Source organism: Crotalus tigris, unplaced genomic scaffold (assembly GCF_016545835.1).
Source record: "Crotalus tigris isolate CLP2741 ecotype Arizona unplaced genomic scaffold, ASM1654583v1 scf7180000021160.8983255:1529534, whole genome shotgun sequence".
Lineage (NCBI taxonomy): Eukaryota > Metazoa > Chordata > Lepidosauria > Squamata > Viperidae > Crotalus > Crotalus tigris.
In genome coordinates, this window is record NW_024098373.1 from 790,001 (window position 1) to 815,163 (window position 25,163).

The 25,163-nt window shown below is 45.7% G+C and overlaps 1 protein-coding gene across 2 annotated transcripts in view; it reads right to left on the bottom strand.

Annotated features, from left to right (window-relative positions):
* Positions 1 to 25,163, bottom strand: part of PRKCQ (protein kinase C theta) — a 47,263-nt gene that overhangs the window by 8,813 nt on the left and 13,287 nt on the right. For both annotated transcript variants that reach the window (XR_005559897.1, XM_039369538.1), the window contains exons 3-15: positions 22,301 to 22,500; positions 21,694 to 21,754; positions 19,195 to 19,357; positions 17,100 to 17,131; positions 15,873 to 15,958; positions 14,085 to 14,214; positions 12,643 to 12,752; positions 9,411 to 9,510; positions 8,492 to 8,652; positions 5,392 to 5,565; positions 4,622 to 4,713; positions 2,177 to 2,239; positions 261 to 399 (exon numbers count right to left, since the gene is read on the bottom strand). Coding sequence is in view for 1 of the 2 variants with exons in the window: in XM_039369538.1 (XP_039225472.1) it covers positions 261 to 399; positions 2,177 to 2,239; positions 4,622 to 4,713; positions 5,392 to 5,565; positions 8,492 to 8,652; positions 9,411 to 9,510; positions 12,643 to 12,752; positions 14,085 to 14,214; positions 15,873 to 15,958; positions 17,100 to 17,131; positions 19,195 to 19,357; positions 21,694 to 21,754; positions 22,301 to 22,500 (1,511 nt within the window). In the remaining variant the exon portion in view is untranslated. The remainder of the gene's footprint in view (positions 1 to 260; positions 400 to 2,176; positions 2,240 to 4,621; positions 4,714 to 5,391; positions 5,566 to 8,491; positions 8,653 to 9,410; positions 9,511 to 12,642; positions 12,753 to 14,084; positions 14,215 to 15,872; positions 15,959 to 17,099; positions 17,132 to 19,194; positions 19,358 to 21,693; positions 21,755 to 22,300; positions 22,501 to 25,163) is intronic.

The window sequence follows — 25,163 nt, forward strand, 5'->3', positions numbered from 1 at the left end:
TCTCACTGTCAGGAAATTTCTTCTTAGATCTAGGCTGCTTCTCTCCTTGATTATTTTCCATCCGTTGCTCCTTGTCCTGCTTTCAGATGTTTTGGAGAATAGCTTGACTCCCCTCTTCTTTGGGGCAGCCCCTCAGATATTGGAACACTGTTAACATGTCACCCCTGGTCCTTCTCTTCATTAAACTAGACGAGACCCAATTCCAGCAACTGTCCTTGATATGTTTTTTTTTTTTTTTTGGATGAAAAAGGCCCACCTACCTCAGGGGCAATATAATCGGGGGTCCCACAGAAGGTGCTGGTTTTAGCATCCCCTAACATGTTCTCTTTGCACATTCCAAAGTCAACAATCTTGATGTGGCCTTCTTTGTCGAGGAGAACGTTATCAAGCTTGAGGTCTCTGAAAGAGTTTGAAAAGTTAGATCTTTTCCTTTAAAAGTCCCTTTTGGGGGGGGGGGTAACGTAAGATACTCTTCTCCATTTCCATTTAAGAGCCTTGATGGCGCAGTGGTTAGAAGGCAGTACTGCAGGCTAATTCTGCCGACGGCCAGCAGTTTGATCTTGACCGGCTCAACGTTGACTCAGCTTTCCATCCTTCCGAGGTCGGTAAAATGAGGACCCCGATGGTTGGGGGCAACAGGCTGACTCTGTAAACTGCTTAGAGCAGTGGTTCTCAACCTGTGGGTCGGGACCCCATTTGGGGTCGAACGACCATTTCACGGGGGTCGCCAAACAAGGCTGTCCGCCATTTTTTTCCCTTTTCTTTGGCCACGCCCCTGGTACCCGGTGATGTATAAGTGGTTGGGGGTCACCACAACATGGGGAACTGTATTATGGGGTCGCGGCATTAGAAAGGTTGAGAACCACTGGCTTAGAGAGGGCTGTAAAGCAGTGTGAAGTGGTATATAAGTCTTATTGGTAAGTGGGAAGGAAGGAAGGAAGGAAGGAAGGAAGGAAGGAAGGAAGGAAGGAAGGAAGGAAGGAAGGAAGGAAGGAAGGAAGGAAGGAAGGGCTGTGGTTGCACAGTGGTTAGAATGCAATACTTCAGGCTAATTCTGCCAACTGCCAGCAGTTCGATCTTGACCGGCTCAACGTTGACTCAGCTTTCCATCCTTCCGAGGTCGGTAAAATGAGGACCCCGATGGTTGGGGGCAATATGCTGACTCTGTAAATGGCTTAGAGAGGGCTGTAAAGCAGTGTGAAGTGGTATATAAGTCTAAGTACTATTGGTAAGTGGGAAGGAAGGAAGGAAGGAAGGAAGGAAGGAAGGAAGGAAGGAAGGAAGGAAGGAAGGAAGGAAGGAAGGAAGGAAGGAAGGAAGGAAGGAAGGGCTGTGGTTGCACAGTGGTTAGAATGCAGTACTGCAGGCTAATTCTGCCGACTGCCACCAGTTTGATCCTGACCAGCTCAAGGTTGACTCAGCCTTCCATCCTTCCGAGGTCGGTAAAATGAGGACCCAGATTGTTGGGAGCAATATGGTGACTTTGCAAACAGCTTAGAGAGGGCTGTAAAGCACTGTGAAGCGGTATTCTAAGTGCTATCGCTATTTCCCAATCCATTGCAGCTGCCACTCCTTGTGCCTAACATCTATTTATTTATTTGATTTATATCCCACCTTTCTTAATTCTTTTGGAAGTACAGTGGTACCTCGGTACTCATCATTAATTGGTGCAATGAGTACCATAAACATTGAGTACCAAACCCATCTTTCCCGTAAGGAACGACGTAGTGGGTCACAAGGCAGCTGAGAGCAACAAGTGCTAGCTTGTCCGTTGAGTATCAAACAGAACGGTGAGTACCTGGACCAATTTTTCCAGTCAAAATGCGTTGAATAGCAAATTCAATGGTTTTCAAAGCAGTTGAGTACCAAGGTACCCTTGTACCTCCTGGCTGTGAACATACATAATTGAGATAGCCCTCAACTTAACAATCATTCATTTAGTGGCCATTCAAAGCTGCAATGTCACCGGAAAAAAAGTGATTTTATGACCGTTTTTCACACTTACAACTGTTGAAGCATCCCCCTGGTCACGCAATCAAAATGTGGGCAACAACCACCAGAACAACAATAAGAATCTGCAGGGAACCCTCCAAGTTTACAGCTCTCTGCACTCTAATCTTTGATTTGGGAATGGCAAGATTTCAGGATTAAAGTAAACAAATAAAAAAATCCCTACCTGTAGATGATGCCTTTGGAATGAAGGAATTGCAATCCACAGATGATTTCAGCAGCATAGAACCTATAAAATGTAGAGATATTTCTTTTATCACAACAAGCACCAAAGTAGAATCCAGCTGGCTGGATCAGGTGATATTAACCATTGTATTTAAGGGGTCCTTGGTGCTCTCTAAGCTTGTTTTCTTGCAGATGTTTCGTTACCCAAATTACGGTAAGTAACATCATCAATGGTAGCATACTATGCTGATGATGTTACCTAGTTAGGTCATGAAACGTCTGCAAGAAAGCAACCAAGCTCAGAGAGCACCAAGGATCCCACACTCCTCCTCCTCCTCCTCCCCCCCCAAATCCCACTCCCTTCTAACACTGATGATGTTACCTAGTTAGGTCATGAAACGTCTGCAAGAAAACCAACAAGCTCGGAGAGCACCAAGGACCCCACAGTCGTCGTCGTCGTCGTCGTCCTCCTCCTCCTCCTCCTCTGCCCCCCCCCCCAAACCACACTCCCTTCTAAATGTTACCTAGTTAGGGTCATGAAACGTCTGCAAGAAAACAAGTTATCTCAGAGAGTACCAAGGACCCCTCATGTCAACCCTGAGCTACAGATATCCTCCTTATTCATTGTATTGACTTACAATTATTATTAATAATTTCTGTTATCATTTCTATTTGTCTGTCTACTCAATAAAAGCACAGAATAGAAATGAGATTCTCGCAACGGGTTGTCTCTGGTAGGTACATCAAAAAGTCAAGATGGAGGTTACAGTTACAGACGCCCAGCTTAATGTGCTCAGAGTTTATGGTGTAATGGATGCTGACTGATTGACGATGTTCTATCAAGTCATTGTGGACTCATCACAGCCACACAGGTGGACTTTCTGGCAGTCAGAAAACCTGATGAAAATTCTTTAATTTCACAGCATGTGGCAGACTTGACCATAGTTTCAGCTGGGAAACTGTGACCATCCTAAACCAGGGGTCTCCAACTTGTGGGCTATAGCCCGATAGTGGGCCATGGCCTGCTGGCCACAGGACATGCTGTCCATTGCATGCACGTATGTGCGCACACCCCCTCACTTGCACTAGCACAAAATCGGGCTGCCATCATGCTGCAAGATGCAAAAACGGATGCCACAGCGTTGTGAGGCATGGGAATGGGCCACTGCCACGCCACGGGACACAAAAATGGGCGATGCTGCGCTGTGCCACGCAAGAACGGGTCAGGGCTACTGAGTATCACGCAGGCACTAGCCCAGCCCCATTTGCGGTGCGCATGGGCTCAGGGCCCCGTGCGCATGCGCACACACGCACCTGTGTAAAGTGCTTCCCCCTCTGTCCTAGACCAAGCCAAGTTCAAAAAATGCTAGAGAATTCCTGGAAGCTTGGGACTCTGACAAATTGGCCATCAACAGACACATAGATATAAACATTGTCTATGTATTATGCAAAAGAGGCAATCAACAAGCCAAGAAGAGAACAAAAAAACCCAACCACCTCCCCATCAGCAATCAGCACCCAGATGAGCAGAGATGAACTCCAAGATTAACATCAGACCAACAATCAAGAAATAAACCATACCCCAATCAAGGAACTCCCAAACAAATCAACCGTAAACAGCCCAACGTAAAACCTCTAAGATGACCCCCCGCCAACACTGGCACGGCAAGGCGCTACAACAGGGGTAGGCAACCTTGGCTCTTTTTATGACTCGTGGACTTCAACTCCCAGAATTCCTGAGCCAACCATGCTGAGGGGAAAGGGAGAGGTTTCCATGCTGGCTCAGGAATTCTGGGAGTTGAAGTCCACGCCTCATAAAAGAGCCAAGGTTGCCTACCCCTGAGCTAGGAGGCTCACCGCTTAAAACAGGAGGCCTTAGGACAGGGTTAGGCAACCTTGGCTCTTTTGTGACTGGTGGACTTCAACTCCCAGAATTCCTGAGCCAGCCATGCTGAGGGGAAAGGGAGAGGTTTCCATGCTGAGCCACACTGGCTCAGGAATTCTGGGAGTTGAAGTCCACCAGTCATAAAAGAGCCCAAATTGCCTACCTCTGGCCTAGGAGGCTCACCGCTTACAACAGGAGGACTTAGAACAGGGGTAGGCAACCTTGGCTCTTTTATGAGGCGTGGACTTCAACTCCCAGAATTCCTGAGCCAGCCATGCTGAGGGGAAAGGGAGAGGTTTCCAAGCTGAGCCATGCTGGCTCAGGAATTCTGGGAGTTGAAGTCCACCAGTCATAAAAGAGCCAAGGTTGCCTACCCCTGCGCTAGAATATAAAATGGGAGCGCTCCTTATTAGCACCGATGATGTTACCTAATTGGGCAATGAAACGTCTGTAAGAAAACCACCAAGCTTGGAGAGCACCAAGGACCCCACAGTTGAAACCTGAGCTACAAATATTGTCCTCTATTGATGGAAGAGTTTGATAAAGGCAGGCCCACCTCACCTTGCGCGGTCCATTTCAAATTTGTGACAGTTCTGAATATGGAACATCAGGTCTCCGCCGCTGAGGTACTCCATGACAAAAAAGAGGTTCTCCTAGCAAGGGAGAGAAGGATGACCTTTAGAACTTGGGCAAAAGCCCTAGAGGTAGACTTGGAGCTACTAGATTACCTTACCATCCCAACATATCTGGAACAGATGAAGTTAGAGAAGGGAATTGTGAGACAATGTTCATTTAGTAAATCTTTTAAGTACACAACTTAACAATTCTAAGAGATTAGACTGAGAGCAAGTCGCTGCCTCATCTCCCCATGCTGGCTCAAGAATTCTGGGAATTGAAGTCCATGAGTCATAAAAGAGACAAGGTTCCCCACCCCTGGTCTAGGAGGCTCACCGCTTAGAACAGCAGGACTTAGAACAGGGGTAGGCAACCTTGGCCCCTTCATGACTCATGGACTTCAACTCCCAGAATTCCTGAGCCAGCATGAGGGAAACTATGGCCCCTTCATGACTGGTGGACTTCAACTCCCAGAATTCCTGAACCAGCAGGCTCAGCATGGAAACCTCTCCCTTTCCCCTCAGCATGGCTGGCTCGGGAATTCTGGGAGTTGAAGTCTACCAGTCATCAAGAGCGCCATAGTTCTCTTCATGCTGGCTCAGGAATTCTGGGAGCTGAAGTCCACGAGTCATAAAAGAGCCAAGGTTGCCTACCCCTGCTCTAAACCACCCATGTGATTTGCACCAACTGGTTCACCGACTAATGCGTATTTTTACCTTCGTTTGGAAAGTACAGAAGACGTGGGTGAGAAATGGGTGCTCCCAAGCCAGCGAGAGGACCCGCTTCTCCACCATGGTACATTCCACGTCGTCATCCATCAGGACCACCTCCTTCTTCAGGGCTTTCATGGCGAAAAACTGGTTTGTGGTTTTGAGTTCCACAAGGAAAACCTGGAGAAAAAAACATCACCAATAAGCAGGTTAGATGAGCAAAGTCATAAAAGTGGAAATTTCTATGGCAGTGGTTCTCAACCTGTGGGTCGGGACCCCATTTGGGGTCGAACGACCATTTCACGGGGGTCGCCAAACAACGCAGTCCGCCATTTTTTCCCCCTTTTCCTTAGCTGTGCTACTCCCTTTTATTCTATTGGCTTTTGAAAGCCAATAGAATAGACTCTCTTGAATAGAGTCTAATTCTATTGGCTTTCAAAAGCCAATAGGAATTGTCCAGGCGGTCTCTGCCCTGCTGAGCCCGCCAAAAGTCCCATTCTGCAAACGGTGCTGCACCAGTTGAATAGTCCTCGACTTACGACCGGTTGAGTAGTTCTCAACTTACGACCGATTAGGGGTGGCGGCATTAAAAAGGTTGAGAACCACTGGTCTATGGAGATTCTCAGTCACCCAGGTCTTTGTTGTCCCAAAGGTGCTTTTTTCAGGAGACAACTGGACTTTCGTGTTTTTTTTTAAAGACATTTCACCTCTCGTCCAAGAAGCTTCTTCAGCTCTGATTGGATGGTGGGGATCTGTGTTCCTCAAAGTCACCTGAGTTGTGCAAATGGGTGTGGAGCCTTCTTGGAATTGCTGAAAAGAACTTGAGGAAACAGATAAACCTCCAGGTGGCCTCAACGACTCTCTAAAAAGAAGGCAAATGACCAGCTCTCTGCAAAGAGTATAAATCCTCCCGTTCCCCACCATCCAGTCAGAGCTGAAGAAGCTTCTGGGATGAGAAGCGAAACATTTTCAAAGAAAAACAAGGAGGTCCAGTTGCCTCAGGAAAAAACACCTTTGGGATAAAAGTGGAAAGATAATTCACACATACGAACCTGAGGGCTTTGCATCCATTTGCAATCAGTTGTGGATCTGTACGGACCACCATGTTAGGAGTATACGTAGTCCTCAATTTACAACAGTTTCGTTTAGTGACCATTCAAACTTTAAAAAGTGGCTTTTGACCCGTTTTTCACACTTATAACCCTTGCAGCATTCCTCATGCTCACGTGATCAAAATTCAGACCCTTGGCTACGGACTCGTATTTATGACGGTTGCCGTGTCCAGGGGTCGCCTGATCCCCTTTTCCGACATTCTGTCAAGCAAAGTCAGCGGGGAAGCCCGATTCACTTAACACCCATCCACTGCCGGGATGCAATTAACAACTGTGGCAAGAAAGGTTGTAAAATGGGGCAAAACTCACATTAACAACATCTCGCTTAGCAATGGAAATTTTGGGCCCAACTGTCGTTGTAATTCGAGGACTACCTATATTTAGCAGCTGAGCCAAATTATTTCTGGACCAGGGACTGCTGCATTTGAAATCGTGGCAAAAGGGGACTTTTTTCAGTGGTGGGATTCAAATCCCTGAACATCCAGTTCTCTGCCTGGATGCAGGCCTGGGCCTCCGAGGCCTGGAATGGACTTCCGGAAGTGACATCCATGCACTTCCGGCGGGCCGTTCTAGGCCTGGGAGGCCTCCACAAGGCCTAGAACGGACTTCCGGAAGTGACATCCATGCACTTCCGGCGGGCCGTTCTAGGCCTGGGAGACCTCCTCCAGGCCTCTACCAGGCCTAGAACAGACTTCCGGAAGTGACATCCACGCACTTCCGCCGGGCCATTCTAGGCCTGGGAGGCCTCCACAAGGCCTAGAACGGACTTCCGGAAGTGACATCCATGCACTTCTGATGGGCCGTTCTAGGCCTGGGAGACCTCCTCCAGGCCTTTGAGGCTTAGAATGGACTTCCAGAAGCAGCATGAGTTCAGCCGGTTCTCCGAACTCAACAAAATTTCCTTACCGGTTCTACCGAACCGGTGCGAACCGGCTGAATCCCACCACTGATTTTTTTTGTATACTTCAACTCAACTCTGAGTTTGTCTGAGAGCTGGTTTCCCATTGGCAGGAAGTTTCACCTTTCTTCCTGGCTCTAATTTCAGAGGGTCTTTTCAATATAAGAGAGGAATGGTGGCTTAGCAGCTCCCCAGCTCTCCCTTCATACTAGCCCAGTGATGGCGAACCTTTTAGAGCAGCGGTTCTCAACCTGTGGGTCGGGACCCCATTTGGGGTCAAACGACCATTTCACGGGGGTCGCCAAACAACGCAGTCCGCCATTTTTTCCCCCTTTTTCTTAGCTGTGCTACTCCCTTTTATTCTATTGGCTTTTGAAAGCCAATAGAATAGACTCTCTTGAATAGAGTCTAATTCTATTGGCTTTCAAAAGCCAATAGGAATTGTCCAGGCGGTCTCTGCCCTGCTGAGCCCACCAAAAGTCCCATTCTGCAAACGGTGCTGCACCAGTTGAGTAGTCCTCGACTTAGAACCGGTTGAGTAGTCCTCGACTTACGACCGGTTGGGGGTCACGGCATTAAAAAGGTTGAGAATCACTGTTTTAGAGACCAAGGGCTCAAAAACTGGCCCCACCCCTGCTCCACCCCCTGCCCTAACCCCGCTCTGCCCCACCCTGCCTGCCCACAGGGCCACTCACCACCTCCAGGGCCTGCCGCAGATCACCCAGGCAGCCCAGCAGCACCATGGCGGCCACGCCCTCTGCCCACGCCCTGCAGCATCAACTGTGTGCGTTGGGGCGTGAGGGCAGAGTCTTGTCTACGCTGCCTGGCTGCCATGTTCTTGGCTGCGCTCCTCCGCGTGGGCCACGCTCAGGGGTGACTCTCCTCCAGGGAGGCTGTTGGTAAGGAAGGGGTCACGGGCGGAGGCAAGGCTGGGGCAACGGCATGCCATAGCTTCGCCACCCCTGTACTAGCTTTTCCAAAGGGAAGGATGTGAACATTGGAGAGTGGAGAGGGCAGAAGTGTGAAAAGGGCTACACATTCCCCCCCACACTTTAAAAATCAAGTTTGTACTCTCCTCCTACCCCCCCCCCCTTACCTTGCCAAAACTTCCCTTCCCCAGTGTTCTGTGCAGGTAAAAGTCATCTATGGTTAACTTTGGCAATTCCGCTTGGATGTCTCTCCTCGGTTCCAGTTCCACTGGAGAATCCGAAACTGGGATGTCGTCTGCTGGGGATTCCCAGAAAATTCCCTGTGGCTCTACAAAAAGATTCCAGAGCATTCGTGTTGAAATATTTATTAATGTATTTTAAAAAAATCTTCATTCCATCCCTTAAGGCAGAGTCTTACAACATGACCCTATAGCAGGGGTCTCCAAACTTGGTAACTTGAAGACTTCTGGACTTCAATTCCCAGAATTCTTCAGTCCTTCATGCTGGTTGGCTGGGCGTGTGTGTGTGTGTGTGACTTAATTAAAGTTAACACCAGTTATACCAGTTAACACCAGTTAATTAACACCAGTTAATTTTGAACGGTCACTAAATGAACGGTTGTAAGTCGAAGGTAGTCCTTCGACTTACAACCGTTCATTTAGCGACCGTTCAAAATTACAACGTCACTGAACAAAGTGACTTATGACCGTTTCTCACACTGATGACCATTGTAGCATTTCCCCATAGGTCATATGATCCAAATTCAGATGCTTGGCAACTGACTCGTACTTATGACGGTTGCAGTGTCTCAGGGTCACGCGATCCCCTTTTACCACCTTCTGACAAGCAAAGTCAATGTGGGGGAGGGGAAGCCAGATTCACTTAACAACCGTGTTACGAATTTAAGAATTGCAGCGATTCACTTAACAGATGTAGCCAGAAAGGTCGTAAAATGGGACAAAACTCACTTAACAAATTTCTCGCTTAGCCGCAACAACGCTGGGCTCAGTCGCGGTCGTACGCTGAGGATTACCTGTACAGGTAAAGAAAATTCTACTGGGAAAAGGTATTAATAAAACGCAAAACCTTTTCTGCCTGTTGGGGCTTCTGGCTGCTCCTCCTTCACGCAGGAGATGTCAACCGGTCCTTCTCGTAAAATCTGCTCTGAATCACGTAGACCTCGTGCCTGAGTCAACACACAGAACAAGCAGGGTGGGGAAAAAAAATAACACAACGGTGCAACATGCTGGCTGACCTCACGCAGAGGTGGGGCAGGTGCCGATCCGACGGCCCTACCGATCAGCAAGCATAGGATAGAAGAGAACATCTATGGAGATTCTCCATCATCCAGGTCTTTTTCAGGAGGCAACTGGACTTTCTTGTTTTTCTTTGAGGACGTTTCACTTCTCATCCAAGAAGCTTCTTCAGCTCTGAAAGGATGCTGGTGAATGGAAGGATTTATACTCCTTGCGGACAGCTGGTCATTTGCCTTCTTTTGGAGAGCACTATGGTGCTGGAGAAGATTCCTTGCAAGTCCCCTGGACTGCAAGGCGATCAAACCGGTCAGTCCTAGAGGAGATCAACCCTGACTGCTTTTTAGAAGGCCAGATCCTGAAGTGGAAACTCAAGTACTTTGGCCACCTAATGAGAAGAAAGGACTCACTGGAGAAGAGCCTGATGCTGGGAAAGATGAAGGGCAAGAGAAGAAGGGGACGACAGAGAATGAGGTGGCTGGATGGAGTCACTGAAGCAGTAGGCGTGAGTTTAAATGGACTCTAAAAGATGGTAGAGGATAGGAAGGCCTGGAGGAACGTTGTCCATGGGGTCGCGATGGGTCGGACACAACAAAGAGAGTTGTTGAGGCCACTTGGAGGTTGGTCTGTGTCCTCAGGTCACCTGAGTAATGCAAATGGGTGTGGAGCCTTCTTGGAACAGATAAATCCCCAAGTGGCCTCAACGACTCTCTAAAACAATGGTTCTCAACCTTTTTAATGCCGCAACCCCCAACCGGTCGTAAGTCGAGGACTACCCAACCGGTCGTAAGTCGAAGACTACCCAACCAGTTGTAAGTCGAGGACTTTCCCTGCCTGGGAGAGCTGCGCATGCGTAGGTGCCGCCCCCTGTGCTGGCCGAGGCGTAGCTGGCAAGGGCACAGACGGTGCAGGCCGACCACCGGCTGGGCCACCAGCTGGCCCAGCCCAAAGGAGGTAAGGCACCCGCCGGGCCCCATGTGCGCCAGCAACCCTCCCTGCGCCCGCCGGCCTCCCACCTCCCACCCCTGGCCCTCTTTTTCTTACATTTTTAGTAGTTGCTCAGCAGGGAGGGGTGGAAGCTTCCAGACAGCTCACCTTCCCTACAGACAACTTGCAGCACCGTTTGCAGAATGGGACTTTTGGCGGGCTCAGCAGGGCAGAGACAGCCTGGACAATTCCTATTGGCTTTTGAAAGCCAATAGAATTAGACTCTATTCAAGAGAGCCTATTCTATTGGCTTTCAAAAGCCAATAGAATAAAAGGGAGTAGCACAGCTAAGGAAAAGGGGAAAAAAATGGCGGACTGTGTTGTTTGGCGACCCCCGTGAAATGGTTGTTCGACCCCAAATGGGGTCCCGACCCACAGGTTGAGAACCGCTGCTCTAAAAGGAGGCAAATGACCAGCTGTCTGCAAGGAATATAAATCCTTCCATTCCTCACCATCCAGTCAGAACCTGAAGAAGCTTCTTGGATGAGAAGCGAAACGTCTTCAAAGAAAAATAAGGAAGTCCAGTTGCCTCATGAAAAAGCACCTTTGAGATAGAAGAGAACGTTTCTACTTTTTGATGCAGCGTTTGACCCTGTGTCCAAGAGATGCAAGGTCTAAAAAAGACACCGATTTGCAAAATTGCATCCAGCTATGGAAGAAGAGGCTTGGGTTTTGCAAGGAGAATTGCAAAGATTTGCCACTGCCCTGGAGTGGAACGTCCCCTAGATTTTTGTTTACAAGCAGTCCCCGACTTACAATCATTAATTTAGTGACGGTTTGAGGTAACAACGGAATTGAAAAATGACCGTTTTACACATGACCGTTGCAGCATCCCCACGGTCACATAAGCAAAACTCAGGCGCTTGGCAACTGACTCATATTTATGACGGTTGCAGTGTCCTGGGGAGTCACGTAATCCCCTTTTTTGCGACCTTTCGACAAGCAAAGTCAACGGGGAAGTCGGATTCGCTTAACAACGGTGTGACTAGCTTCGCAGCTGCAGTGATTCATTTAACAGCTGTGGCAGGAGAGGTCATAAAATGGGGCAAAACCAGCTCACAACTGTCTCGCTTAGCAAGGGAAACGTTTGCTCAATTGCTGTCGTAAGTCAAGGACTGCTTTTTCCAGTTCTTCCTCACTGCTCCATATAAGACAACCAGTTTCCTATTATTGGGGTTACTGGAGCATCGGTGCTACAATTGTGCGATTAGATGAAAAAAAAAATAAGGGGAAGATTTGTTTCGGTGTCCGAGGAGACCCAAGTTATGTGATACAGGAATGAAAACATCCTCGTGTGCAGATATCTGCAGGTATGTGGGAAAGCAAACGAAAAACCCAGAAGGAGAAATCCTTAAAAGAAAGAGCGACGGGGGCGTTACTAGCGTTTCTCAACTTCGACAACTTTAAGCTAGGTGGACTTCAACTCCCAGAATTCCCTAGCCAAACATTTTTATTTTATTTTTTTGCTTCTCCAAGGGTAGAGATCCCCAACCTTTTGGGCACCAGGGACCGGTTCCGTGGAGAGATGTTTTTTCCGCGGACCGGAGGGTGCGTGGTTTTGTGTGCTGCCTGCATCCCGCGGATAGGGCTTTGCTTGATTGTGCGGCATGCCGTGGCCCGGTACCGGTCCACGGACCGCGGGTTGTGGACTCCTGGACTAGAAGACCACTAGAGCAGAGGTTACCAACCTTTTCATGCTGGCGGCCCAGAGGGAAAGGGAGCAGCTGGGAAGTTTGTGCATGTGCGCAGAAATGGGGCTGCACAAACCCACACGGCGCTAGCGACCCTGTTTGTGTAGGCGTGCAGGTGCTAGCCATTGCCACTAGCCCTGCATGCATATGCAAATGGGCCGTGCAACCCGTGTGCACCCTAGCGGTCTTGTTTGTGCATGCATGCAGGCGCTAGCCCCACAAGCAGGCGCAAACTGGCTGTGGAACTTGCGTGCACGCTAGCGGTGCTAGGGGAATCCGTTGTCCGGAGGATCAGGTCACGGACAACTCACAGTGGCTGCAAACTAAGATGTTCTCCATTCATTTTCCCCTGCCCGTTTTTCTTCGCAAGACATCCTGCTTACTCACTTGTTGCCTGCTCTCAATGAGTGCCAACGCTTCCGCCATGAGTTTCTGGTTCACGCCGCAAAGATTCGCCACCTTGGTTTGGCATTTGTGGTGGACGTTCATCGCGCAGGCTGCAAAATCACCAAAATGACCAAAATCACCGATCAGATTTCTGGCTTCAAAATGGCTTGCAAGATGTTTGTTTTTAAAATAGGGAGACGTTGTTCTTCTCCTGCCCCCAAGCCGAACCTTGCTTTTTTTGCTTTAATTTTCTAACATTTTACTGCTAAATCGTTCACTGCCTGGACAGGACATAAACTACAGTGGCCCTTAAGTGGGATGTTGAGTTTAGAAGGTTGCAGCAGAGGATCAATAAAACGTCCAGCTGCCCCCGTAAAATCAATAATAGGCATATTTGGGGGGAACAGTATGCTTGAAAAAGTGGGCTCGGATTTGTCTGAAGAGCACAAAATCTCACAGAAGAGAGCATCGGTAGCTCACGGTTAATCTGTACAGTCTTTGGTACTCTCTGACCTTGGTGGCTTTATTACAGAAGTTTTATTACCCAACTTGGTAACATCATCAGTGCTAGAAGGGAATGGGGTTTGCAGAGTGGTGGTGGTGGTGGTGGTGGTGGTGGAAGAGGAGGAGGAGGAGGAGGAGGAGGAGGAGGAGGAGGAGGAGGAGGAGGAGGAGGAGGAGAAGGAGAAGAACTACTACTGTGGGGTTCTTGGTGATCTCTGAGCTTGGTTGCTTTCTTGCAGATGTTTCATAATCCAACTAAGTAACCTCATCAGTGCTAGAAGGAGTGGTGTTTGCAGAGTGAAGGAGGAGGAGGAGGAGAAGAAGAAGAACAAGAAAACAGGAGGAGGAGGAGGAGGAGGAGAAGAAGAAGAGGAGGAGGAGGAGGAGGAGGAGGAGGAGGAGAAGGAGGAGGAGGAGAAGGAGAAGAACTACTACTGTGGGGTCCTTGGTGATCTCTGAGCTTGGTTGCTTTCTTGCAGATGTTTCGTGACCCAAGTAAGTAACCTCATCAGTGCTAGAAGGGAGTGGGGTTTGCAGAGTCGAGGAGGAGGAGGAAGAGAAGAAGAACAAGAAAAACAGGAGGAGAAGGAGGAAAAGGAGGAGGAGGAGGAGAAGAAGAAGAAGAGGAGGAGGAAGAAGAGGAGGAGGAAGAAGAGGAGGAGGAGGAAGAGGAACAGGAAGAGGAGGACTGGGGTCCTTGGTGCTCTCTGAGCTTGGTTATTTTCTTGCAGACCTTTCATTGCATTTCATTATGGTGCTATAGGGCATTGTATGCCAAGACAACTAGACACAAGTTCGTAAAACGGGGCAAAACTCGCTTAACAACTGTCTCACTTAGCAACATAAATTTTGGGCTCAATTGTGGTCGTAAGCCGAGGACTACCTGTAGTGTGGCTCAAAAGTCATGCTGGAGATCCCCCCATTTATCTCCAACTCACCATCGCATTTTAAGCCCTGCCGTGCCAGGCCCCAGAGCAGTGTTCCACAATGGTCGCAGAAGGTGGGGCTTTTATAATTGTATACCTTGAAGCGATGGGGCATGTCGATCTTAAACCTCTCCTTGTGGAACTGGAAGAAAAAGGGAAGGAAATAAGTTTTAAAACATACCCCTGTAGCTTTGAACAGGCAGCTGTGATTTCACACATGGTTGTATGATAAAAAACAATTTTTGTGGTACAGAAAAGAGCAACAAAGATGATTAGGGGACTGGAGGCTAAAACATATAAGGAACGGTTGCTAGAATTGGGTATGTCTAGTTTAACGAAGAGAAGGACGAGGGGGTACATGATAGCTGTGTTCCAATATCTCAGGGGCTGCCCCAAAGAAGAGGTAGTCAAGCTATTCTCCAAAGCGCCTGAAGGCAGGACAAGAAGAAACGGGCGGAAACTAATCAAGGAGAGAAGCAACCTAGAACTAAGGAGAAACTTCCTGACAGTGAGAACAATTAATCAGTGGAACAGCCTGCCTCCAAAAGCAGTAAATGCTCCAACACTGGAAGTTTTTAAGAAGAGACTGGACAGCCATTTGTCCGAAATGGTGTAGGGTTTCCTGCCTGAGCAGGGGGTTGGACTAGATGACCTCCAAGGTCCCTTCCAACTTTACTACTATTACTATTACTATTTATGTTTGTGGCCTGCCCAACTCTCAACGATTCTGGGAGACTCACAACAATCAAAGAAATCACAACATAATCAATAAAACATAAAAGTTCAAGCGGGGTGCATTCACACAATATGCCGAATCTTCGTTAGTGTTGGACTTTGTATGATTTATAGATAGTCCTTGACTTATACCCATTCGTTTAGTGACTGTTCCACGTTACAGCAGCACTGAAAAAAATGACTTATGTTTGTTTTTCCGCACTTACGACGGTTGCAGCATCCTTGGGGTCACGGGGTCAAAATCCGGCACTTGGCAACTGAACTCACATTTGTGATGTTTACAGTGTCCTGGAGGTCATGTGATCACCTTTTGCCACCATTTGAAAGTCAAAAAGTCAATGGGGAAGCCAGATTCGCTGAACAACTGTGTTACTAACTGAACAGCTAACTTAACAACTTCAGCTGATTCACTGAAGTTCATAAAATGGGGCAAAACTCACTTAGCGACATCAATTTTGGGCTGGATTGTGGTCGTTAGGTCGAGGACTATCTGGTATTGTATTGGGAATTACTTCAGGAACCAGGTTTCAATTACTTTTGGGGGTATTCTCATTGTACCCCGAGCTAGTAACTTATTAAAAGAACTGGCTTTGCACAGCCTACTATGACAGGGGTCTTCAAACTTAGCAACTTTAAGACTTGTGGACTTCAACTCCCAGAATTCCTCAGCCAGCTACAGGGGTCTTCAAACTTGGCCACTTTAAGACTTGTGGACCTCAACTCCCAGAATTCCTCAGCCAGCTACAGGGGTCTTCAGACTTGGCCACTTTAAGACTTGTGGACTTCAACTCCTAGAATTCCTCAGCCAGCTACAGGGGTCTTCAAACTTGGCCACTTTAAGACTTGTGGACCTCAACTCCCAGAATTCCTCAGCCAGCTACAGGGGTCTTCAAACTTGGCCACTTTAAGACTTGTGGACTTCAACTCCCAGAATTCCTCAGGCAGCCCTCAGAGTGACTGTTCTGTCACTCAAATCAAGGTTATTATAACCAAGTTTAGTGCCTTGTATGTCGGGTGACCCTAGCTACTCAACAAATCACAAAAATAACACAAGCCAAAACTTACCATGGTTTCTCTACTGTTGATAGCTGATCCAGTACACTTTGCGATGACTTTGTCAATACACTTCTTGTGAATGGCAGCATTGCATTCTGAGGGAAAAAAGAGACCCACTTTGCTGACAAGTTTTACAGGGGACACAGAAGGACCACAACACAAATAGTGTGTACTCTTTTACACACTATTGGGCAGAAATACAGCATGATGGGGCGAAGGAAACAGTTCAATGTGGTCCCAGTCAGAACAGTTCCTTACCCCTTCTTCTGGGAGATATTCATTCAAATCCCCTTTGAAAACCATTTGTCTGAAATGGCATAGGGTTTCCTGCTTGCATAGGGGGTTGAGCTAGAAGACCTCCAAGGTCCCAACCAACTTTGTTTATTCTGTTTTTTTTTCAAGTTCAGTTTTGCATAAAATTTGTCTCTATAATTCCTGAAGTTCAGAGACCAAGCTAGGCAGCTAAAAAAATAGAAAAGGAATTTGAGGTGTGTTTGTATGTCTGTGGTGTGTGTGTGTGTGTGTGTGTGTGTGTGTGTGTGTGTGTGTGTGTACGATTCCCAGCCTCTCCAGTCTCAGGAGCAATCACTGGGGCTCTGCTAAATTCCACCCACAATTGTCATTTTGATATGACGGAAGGAGAGCACAATTACACCTTTACAGCTAGATGTAGTCCTGATATTAAATTAAATAATAGTGTCGGTTAAATCTAATTTTAGGCAAGGTTTTCTTTTTATTCTTTTTGAGAGTGCAGCTCCCAGCATTACTCAAATTATGACTGTCAATCTGAAAAAAGGGTTGAGTTATTCTAAAGTTTGAGATGGCTCCAATTTAGAAGGCAGAAAATGACATCTAGTAACTCTTGTGTTTTGACTGAGATGGAAAGCTGAAGATTTCAATTAAATCAGGAAATAATTTCTCCCTTGATTGTGGCTTCTTATTCTTGGAACTAATTTTATTTCCTGAAGACCCTAAGAAAAACAGACCCCATAATGTCTATTTTCTTTCTCAGGGATTGACAATGATTTGGAAACATACTGGGTTGTGAAAACAGTGAAACTATGAACAGGATTGGAACACTTAAAAAAAATAATTGCTTTGTTTCCATGCAGGGATTTCTGTAATTATTTAATTATGCTTAATTCATTCTCAAGCTTTTCAGAACTGAATGTTAAGAACCATTGCACAGTTAGGATAACCATCAACATATAAATATAATATACTGAAAGATCTTACGTCTGCACTGATAGCCTTGCTTGTTAAGCCCCCTGGAATAAAAAGGAAAAACAGTATTAATATAAAAGAGATTTCAAATCATGTCTGCATTTGAGAAAAATGACTTTTTAAAAAATCAACAAGTGCAGTGATTCGTGTTCAAGCTTATTGAATTTAACTTGTCAAATTAAAAAAAAATTCATTTGATTCAGAGGTTCAAAAGTCCTGCAGCATGTGAAAAAGGCAGATTTATCCAGTTGGAAAAACAAAATGAAGCAAACCCAATTTTGATGATTCAATTCACCTTTCTAAATCCAGTTTACCTACCAGATTGGTTCAGATTAGGAAACCAAATTGGAATGGATCAAATCTGGATTAAGAAGGATTCCCAACTGACGTGTTTTTGACCCTCAAGGGGAATTTGTCTGATTTTTTTGAACTCAAAATTGATGCCACTGGATCAATAGGAAGCTGCAGATCTCAAACCCTGATCAACCAAGTGATGCTTTTGAGGTCTCATCTAAAGCTGGTGAGGATGAAGATGGTTCAACTCAACCCAGATAGGACCAAATATCTATGAATACATGGTTCTTCCAGGGCTGGAGATTCTCCATCTGCTCCTGTTGGTTTTTCCTCCTACAACAGTAGAAACATTTAACAGCTCTCAACAGGAAGCTGCACATGTCAGTCCATGACGGTTAATCAGGGTTAAAGTGGTGCTGCTGAGGTCTCATCTAAAGCTCTTTGGGGCTGGGTTAGGATGCTTCAACTCAACCCAAATAAGACTAAATAACTATGGATGTATGGTTAGCGTTAATGAATCTTAGCAACTAGAACTAGATCAATGGATCATAGCAGCTCTTTTGACCACTGGATCGTAACAACTCTTTTGACCACTGGATCATAACAGTTCTTTTGACCAATGGATCATAGCAGCTCTTTTGGCCAATGGATGATAACAGTTCTTTTGACCAATGGATCATAACAGTTCTTTTGACCAATGGATCATAACAGTTCTTTTGACCAATGGATCATAACAGCTCTTTTCATCAATGGATCATAGCAGCTCTTTTGACCACTGGATCATAACAGCTCTTTTGACCAATGGATCATAACAATTCTTTTGACCAACAGATCATAACAGTTCTTTTGACCAATGGACCATAGCAGCTCTTTTGACCAATGGATCATAACAATTTTTTTGACCAATGGATCATAGCAGCTCTTTTGACCAATGGATCATAACAGCTCTTTTGACCAATGGATCATAGCAGCTCTTTTGACCAATGGATCATAGCAGCTCTTTTGATCAATGGATCATAACAGCTTTTTTGACCAATGGATCATAGCAGCTCTTTTGACCAATGGATCATAACAATTCTTTTGACCAATGGATCATAGCAGCTCTTTTGACCAATGGATCATAGCAGCTCTTTTGACCAATGGATCATAACAATTCTTTTGACCACTGGATCATAGCAGCTCTTTTGACCACTGGATCATAACAATTCTTTTGACCAACAGATCATAACAGCTCTTTTGACCAATGGATCATAACAGCTCTTTTGACCAATGGATCATAACAGCTCTTTTGACCAATGGATCATAGCAGCTCTTTTGACCAATGGATCATAACAATTCTTTTGACCACTGGATCATAGCAGCTCTTTTGACCAATGGATCATAACAATTCTTTTGACCAACAGATCATAACAGCTCTTTTGACCAATGGATCATAACAGCTCTTTTGACCAATGGATCATAACAGCTCTTTTGACCAATGGCTCATAGCAGCTCTTTTGATCAATAGATCATAACAATTCTTTTGATCAGTGGATCATAGCAGTTCTTTTGATCAATGGATCGTAGCAGCTCTTTTGATCAGTGGATCATAACAGCTCTTTTGACTAATGGATCATAACAATTCTTTTGACCACTGGATCGTAACAGCTCTTTTGACCAATGGATCATAGCAGCTCTTTTGACCAATGGATCGTAACAGCTCTTTTGACCAATGGATCATAACAGCTCTCCACAGGAACCATCTTCCCATCAGGAAAGAAAGCTGCATCCTGTCCTTCACAGACCCGCCCCAAAAGAAACTCTTTGGTCGTACCAGACAAATTCGTGGCAAACAGAGCAGAACGTGGGCTGGGGAAAGAAAGTGGCTGTAAACTCGTGGCACTTGACATTATGAATCTTCGCTTGCTTAATGGCTCCCCTCCGTTGATGTAGCGAGAAAAAACCCTCCTTTTCGCAGTCGATAAACTCTGGATCATCTGAGTAAGAGGCAGAAAAAGAAAGAGGTAGCATCGAGGGAAGAAATTCGGTGGTCAGGCCATGAACTTAAATAACACGTATTTAAAACAGTTCGAAAAACTGTGAAGAAACACCCTAAACTGATAAAAATAACCAGCCACACTTCCTAAAATCTTTAGAGCCACTGTTACCATCAGGAGAATTGAGCGGTGCTTATGTTATTTCTGGACTTTACCAGAAATGTGTTTGCTGGAGGGGTGGGGGGGACGATTTGATACTTTTCTTGCTTGTGAAAAAACTAGCATCTTGAGAAGAAGGGTTGTTTAGATTGGGGTTTAGATGGGTGCACTAAACACAGTCTCCATAATCTTAAATGCTGGCTTCTTTGAACCCCCCCAAAAACGCAAAACCCTTTCTAGATATTGCCAGATAACAATTCCCCTAATCAGGGATAGGCAACCTCGGCTCTTTTATGACTCATGGACTTCAACTCCCAGAATTCCTGACTCAGGAATTCTGGGAGTTGGTCCACGAGTCATAAAAGAGCCGAGGTTGCCTACCTCAGCGGCCTAACTGATTTTGTTGAGGCTGATGGGCATTGGACTAGATTACAGCGGTTCTCAACCTGTGGGTCGGGACCCCATTTGGGGTCGAACGACCATTTCATGGGGGTCGCCAAACAACGCAGTCCGCCATTTTCCCCCCCCTTTTCCTTAGCTGTGCTACTCCCTTTTATTCTATTGGCTTTTGAAAGCCAATAGAATAGACTCTCTTGAATAGAGTCTAATTCTATTGGCTTTCAAAGCCAATAGGAATTGTCCAGGCTGTCTCTGCCCTGCTGAGCCCGCCAAAAGTCCCATTCTACAAACGGTGCTGCACCAGTTGAGTAGTCCTCGACTTATGACTGGTTGAGTAGTCCTCGACTTACAACCGGTTGGGGGTCGCGGCATTAAAAAGGTTGAGAACCACTGGACTAGAAGATCTCCAAGGTGCCTTTCAACTCTGTTATTCTATTATGGTTGAAGTCATCAATTCCCAAACTGAGTTGAAAACTAGGACAGTGCTTCCCAAATCGTGGCAGCTTTAAGACGGGTGGACTTCAACCCCCAGAATTCCCCAGCAAGCTTGGGGAATTCTGGGAGTTGAAGTCCACTCATCTTAAAGCTGCCAAGATTTGGGAAACACTAAACCAGGGGTGTCAAACTGCCAGGCCGCGGGCCGGATGCGTCACGAGGAAACCACGCCCGCCCCATTGCCAGCAATGGGGAAAAAGCCCCGATACGTCGCATGATGTCACGTGATGTCGCGAGTTTGACATGTCTGCATAAACTATGTCAAAACAGAGGCCATCATCCCGTGAAGAAATTTGGTTTCTTAAGTAGAGGTCATGTGGAAAACAAAACAAAACACCGCATCGGAGTTTTATAGCGAAAGGGACGGTCGTGTGAAAGGGATTCAGCCTCTCTTTGAAACTCTTAGAAGCAGGATGGATGCAAGTACATCCTGAGGCAGGAAATATCCAGCAAATGAAGAGCCGAGGTGGCGCAGCAGTTGGAGTGCAGTACTGCAGGCCACTTTAGCTGACTGTGTTCAGCAGGTCAGCGGTTCAAATCTCACCGGCTCAAGGTTGACTCAGCCTTCCATCCTTCCGGGGTAGGTAAAATGAGGACCCAGATTGTTGGGGGCAATGTAAATATATATATATATATATATATACATTGCTTACTGGTGTACACCGCTTAGAGAGTGCTTGCACTTAAAGCGGTATATAAGTCTCATAAATAAAATAAATAAAATAAAATAAATATAGAGGGAGAACTCAGACGAGTAAATACAGGTAGTCCTCGACTTACAACAGTTCATTTAGTGGCCGAAGTTACAACACCACAGGAAAAAGTGACTTACGGCCGTTTTTCACACTTACGACCGTTGCAGCATCCCCATGGTCACGTGATCAAAACTCGGATGTTTGGTAACTGGTTCATATTTATGACGGGGTCACGTGATCCCCATTTGCAACCTTCTGACAAGCAAAGTCAATGGGGAAGTCAGATTCAATTAACGACCATTTTACTAACTTAACAACTTAACCACTTAACAATTGTCAAGGGATTGTAAATGGGGCAAAACTCGCTTAGCGACTATCTTGCTTAGCAATGGAAATTTGGGGCTCCATTGTGTGGTCGTAAGACGAGGACTACCCGTGTGTGGAAAAATGGGGTGCTGAGAAATTTTTCTGCAGCCCTGATCAATTTTTAAATTTTTATTTCAAAATATTCTTGCTTTCAAGTTGGGCAGGAATGGGGGTGGAATGTTAAAAAGCCCTGAAAAGCACATGAGCAATATTGATACTTGCCGGTACTTTCCAAAAAGTATCTTGCGTTCATTAACATCCTTCCTTGGGGTTTTAGTTCAAGCTGAAAAAGAAGACAATGAAATAGAATTTAAAAAAGAAAATTGGAATGCAGTCAGAGTTTTTTTTTTCTTTTAAATCAGAGGTTTCTTTTTAATAATATACCCAGTCCGGGCTTACTATGGAAGCGGGGTTTTACAAATTGACAAAGGAAAGGAGAGAGAAAAGGAAAAGAAAGAAGACAGAGAGAAAGAAAGAGGAAGGGAGGAAGGGATAGGTAGAAGGAGGAAGGGAAGGATGAAGAAAGAGAAAGAAGAGAGAGAGGGAGTAAGGAAGAGAGAGGAGAAAGAGAAAGAAAAAAAGAAAGAAAGAAAGAAAGAAAGAAAGAAAGAAAGAAAGAAAGAAAGAGGGAGGGAGGGAGGATAGAAGGAAAGAAATCAAAAGAAAAAAGAAAAAGAAGGAGGGAGGAAGGAAGGAAGAAAGGAAGGAAGGAAGGAAGGAAGGAAGGAAGGAAGGAAGGAAGGAAGGAAAAAGAGGGAGGGAGGATGACTGAAGCCCAATATATGAAAGCTTTTAAAAATTAATGCTGGTCCACTGTGTTGAAACTTACCCAAATTTCAATTTTCCCGTTATTTCTCTTGCATTTTTCAGCAACAAGGTTGAGTTCCACGGTGGTCTCCGAGACCATCTCCGCCGTCTTGTCCTTCACCACAACGGACATGACCCGGCCCTTGTGGATGTGGGCATCGAAAGTGCTGTTCCAAGGTGGATACATTGTCGGCTTCTTCTGGACAAACACTTGGCCTTTCTCTAGGATGGACAGTAGTAATTCCTTTTTTATACGCACAATGCCATCAAAACATAGGGAACATCGCAAAACACCAGCCAAAATGCGCACCTCTGGGTCCCAACATGCCTACCACCCCCCACTCTCTCTTTCTCTATCTCATGGCTGGACAATATTCTCCACCCTCAATTTTTCTCAGTTGTTCCAAACTTTTCCTGATCCTCATCAACGGGAGAAAACTTCCAATACAGATAGTCCTCGATTTACAACTAGAATTGCCCCCCCCAAATTCCATCGCTAAGCAAAATAGCTGTTAAGTGAAGTTTCCCCCCTATTTTACGACCCTTCTTGCCTCAGTTGTTAAGTGAATCATTGCAGCTGCTCAGTGAGTAACACGGTTATAAAGTGAACCCATTGACTTTGCTCGTCAGAAGGTCGCAAAACGTGACCTCCGGACATTGCAAGCGTCATAAATATGAGTCATTTGCCAAGTATCAGAATTTTGACCACGGGGGTCAAATGCTGCAATGGTGTGTGTGAAAAACGGCCATGAGTTAGTTTTTTCAGTGCCGTTGTAACTTTAAACTTACCACAAGCTGTTGTAAGTCGAGGACTAGCGATAATTCAATGCAAATTCATAGCCTTTTCTGAACGCCAAAGGAAAATGTTTATGTTTGGGGGGGGGAATGTAACCAAAATGTATAAATAGTCTCAAATCTGATGAATTACATTTGTCAAATTCACAAAAAACAAACAAACAAACCAAGGAACTTGATAGAAACCAAATGTGATATTCACCTGCCCCCTAGTTCTGTGGTTACTCATTTTAGTAAATGCCACAGGATTTTCAAATTTTCTTAGTGAGTTCTCTCATTGGCTGAAGGATGTTGTGGAGAATATGTACTGTATAGGCACCCGAGTGTGCAAATTGCATTAATTGCCCTGACCTTTCGGTGCGCGACCAAGTGTTTTTCTGCATTAACTGGAGTTATTTTTAGCCTACTGGCCCTCTTGAATTACAATTTAACTGACTAAGCTTGGCAAGTCCATTATTTAAGAGCATTTCTCCAGAGCAGGCTGCAGCAAAATGCAGTGACTTTATTATTAGCATGATTGACAGGGGGTCCTCGACTTAATGACCACCATTCAGCCCAAACTTTCTGTTGCTGAATGAGACGGTGGTTAAGTCAGTGTTCACTTAACATTTTACGACTTTTTACGACTTTTCTTGCCACGGTCGTTAATTGAATCCCTGCCGTTCTTAAATGAGTCACACGGTTCTTAAGTGAATCTGGTGTCCCCCATTGACTTTGCTTGTCAGAAGGTCACAAAAGGGGATCACGTGACCCCTGGGACACTGTCATAAATATGAGTCAGTGGCCAAGCTTCTGAATTTTGGTCATGTGACCGTGGGGATGCTGAAGTGGTCCTAAGTCTGAAAAATACTCCTGTCATTATTTTGGGTGCTGTTGTAAATTCGAACGGTCACTAAATAACAATAATAAGAAATAAGATACCTTTATTGTCATTTTTTTACTGTGGGCACGGCACACATCAAAAATGAAATTTAGTTGCTCGTTGTAAGTCGAGGATTACTTGTAAACATTTCTAACACAGAAGAGCCTGTTTTATGTTATTTTCTACTCAGGTTTAGTGCGAAAAGATAAGCTGGTGGCCACGAGGGTGTGATCACAACTATGTTTTATCTGCAACCCACTTTTTTAAAAGTAGGTGGGGCTTTGAATTCACCACAGCGGACGCCATTTTGACCATCACCTGAGGGCGGCCCTGACTTTAAGCATTAAATGTGTATTGTTGTATTTGTAGAGCTCAAATTAAAGATATTGATCGGAGATGTGCAGAGTGAGTAAAGCAGGGGGTCTTCAAACTTAGCCCTTTTATGACTTGTGGACTTCAACTCCCAGCCACGCGTGCCTGGCTGAGGAATTCTGGGAGTTGAAGCCCACAAGTCATAAAAGGGCCAAGTTTGAAGACCCCTGTCTTAAATCTAACAAATAAAATGGATGGTGGCTGGTTGAGGAATTCTGGGAGTTGAAGTCCACCAGTCATAAAAGGGCCAAGTTTGAAGACCCCTGGCTTAAATCTAACAAACAAAATGGAGGCTGGCTGAGGAATTCTGGGAGTTGAAGTCCACAAGTCATAAAAGGGCCAGGTTTGAAGACCCCTGGCTTAAATCTAACAAACAAAATGGAGGCTGGCTGAGGAATTCTGGGAGTTGAAGTCCACAAGTCATAAAAGGGCCAAGTTTGAAGATCCCTGTCTTAAATCTAAAAAACAAAATGGAGGCTGGCTGAGGAATTCTGGGAGTTGAAGTCCACAAGTCATAAAACAGCCAAGTCTGAAGACCCCTGGCTTAAATCTAACAAACAAAATGGAGGCTGGCTGAGGAATTCTGGGAGTTGAAGCCCACAAGTCATAAAAGGGCCAAGTTTGAAGACCCCAGTCTTAAATCTAACAAATAAAATGGATGGTGGCTGGTTGAGGAATTCTGGGAGTTGAAGCCCACAAGTCATAAAAGGGCTAAGTTTGAAGACCCCTGTCTTAAATCTAACAAACAAAATGGAAGCTGGCTGAGGAATTCTGGTATTGAAGTCCACCAGTCGTAAAAGGGCCAAGTTTGAAGACCCTTAGAGTAAAGGGATGGAGAAGCGATAAAAGCGGTCCC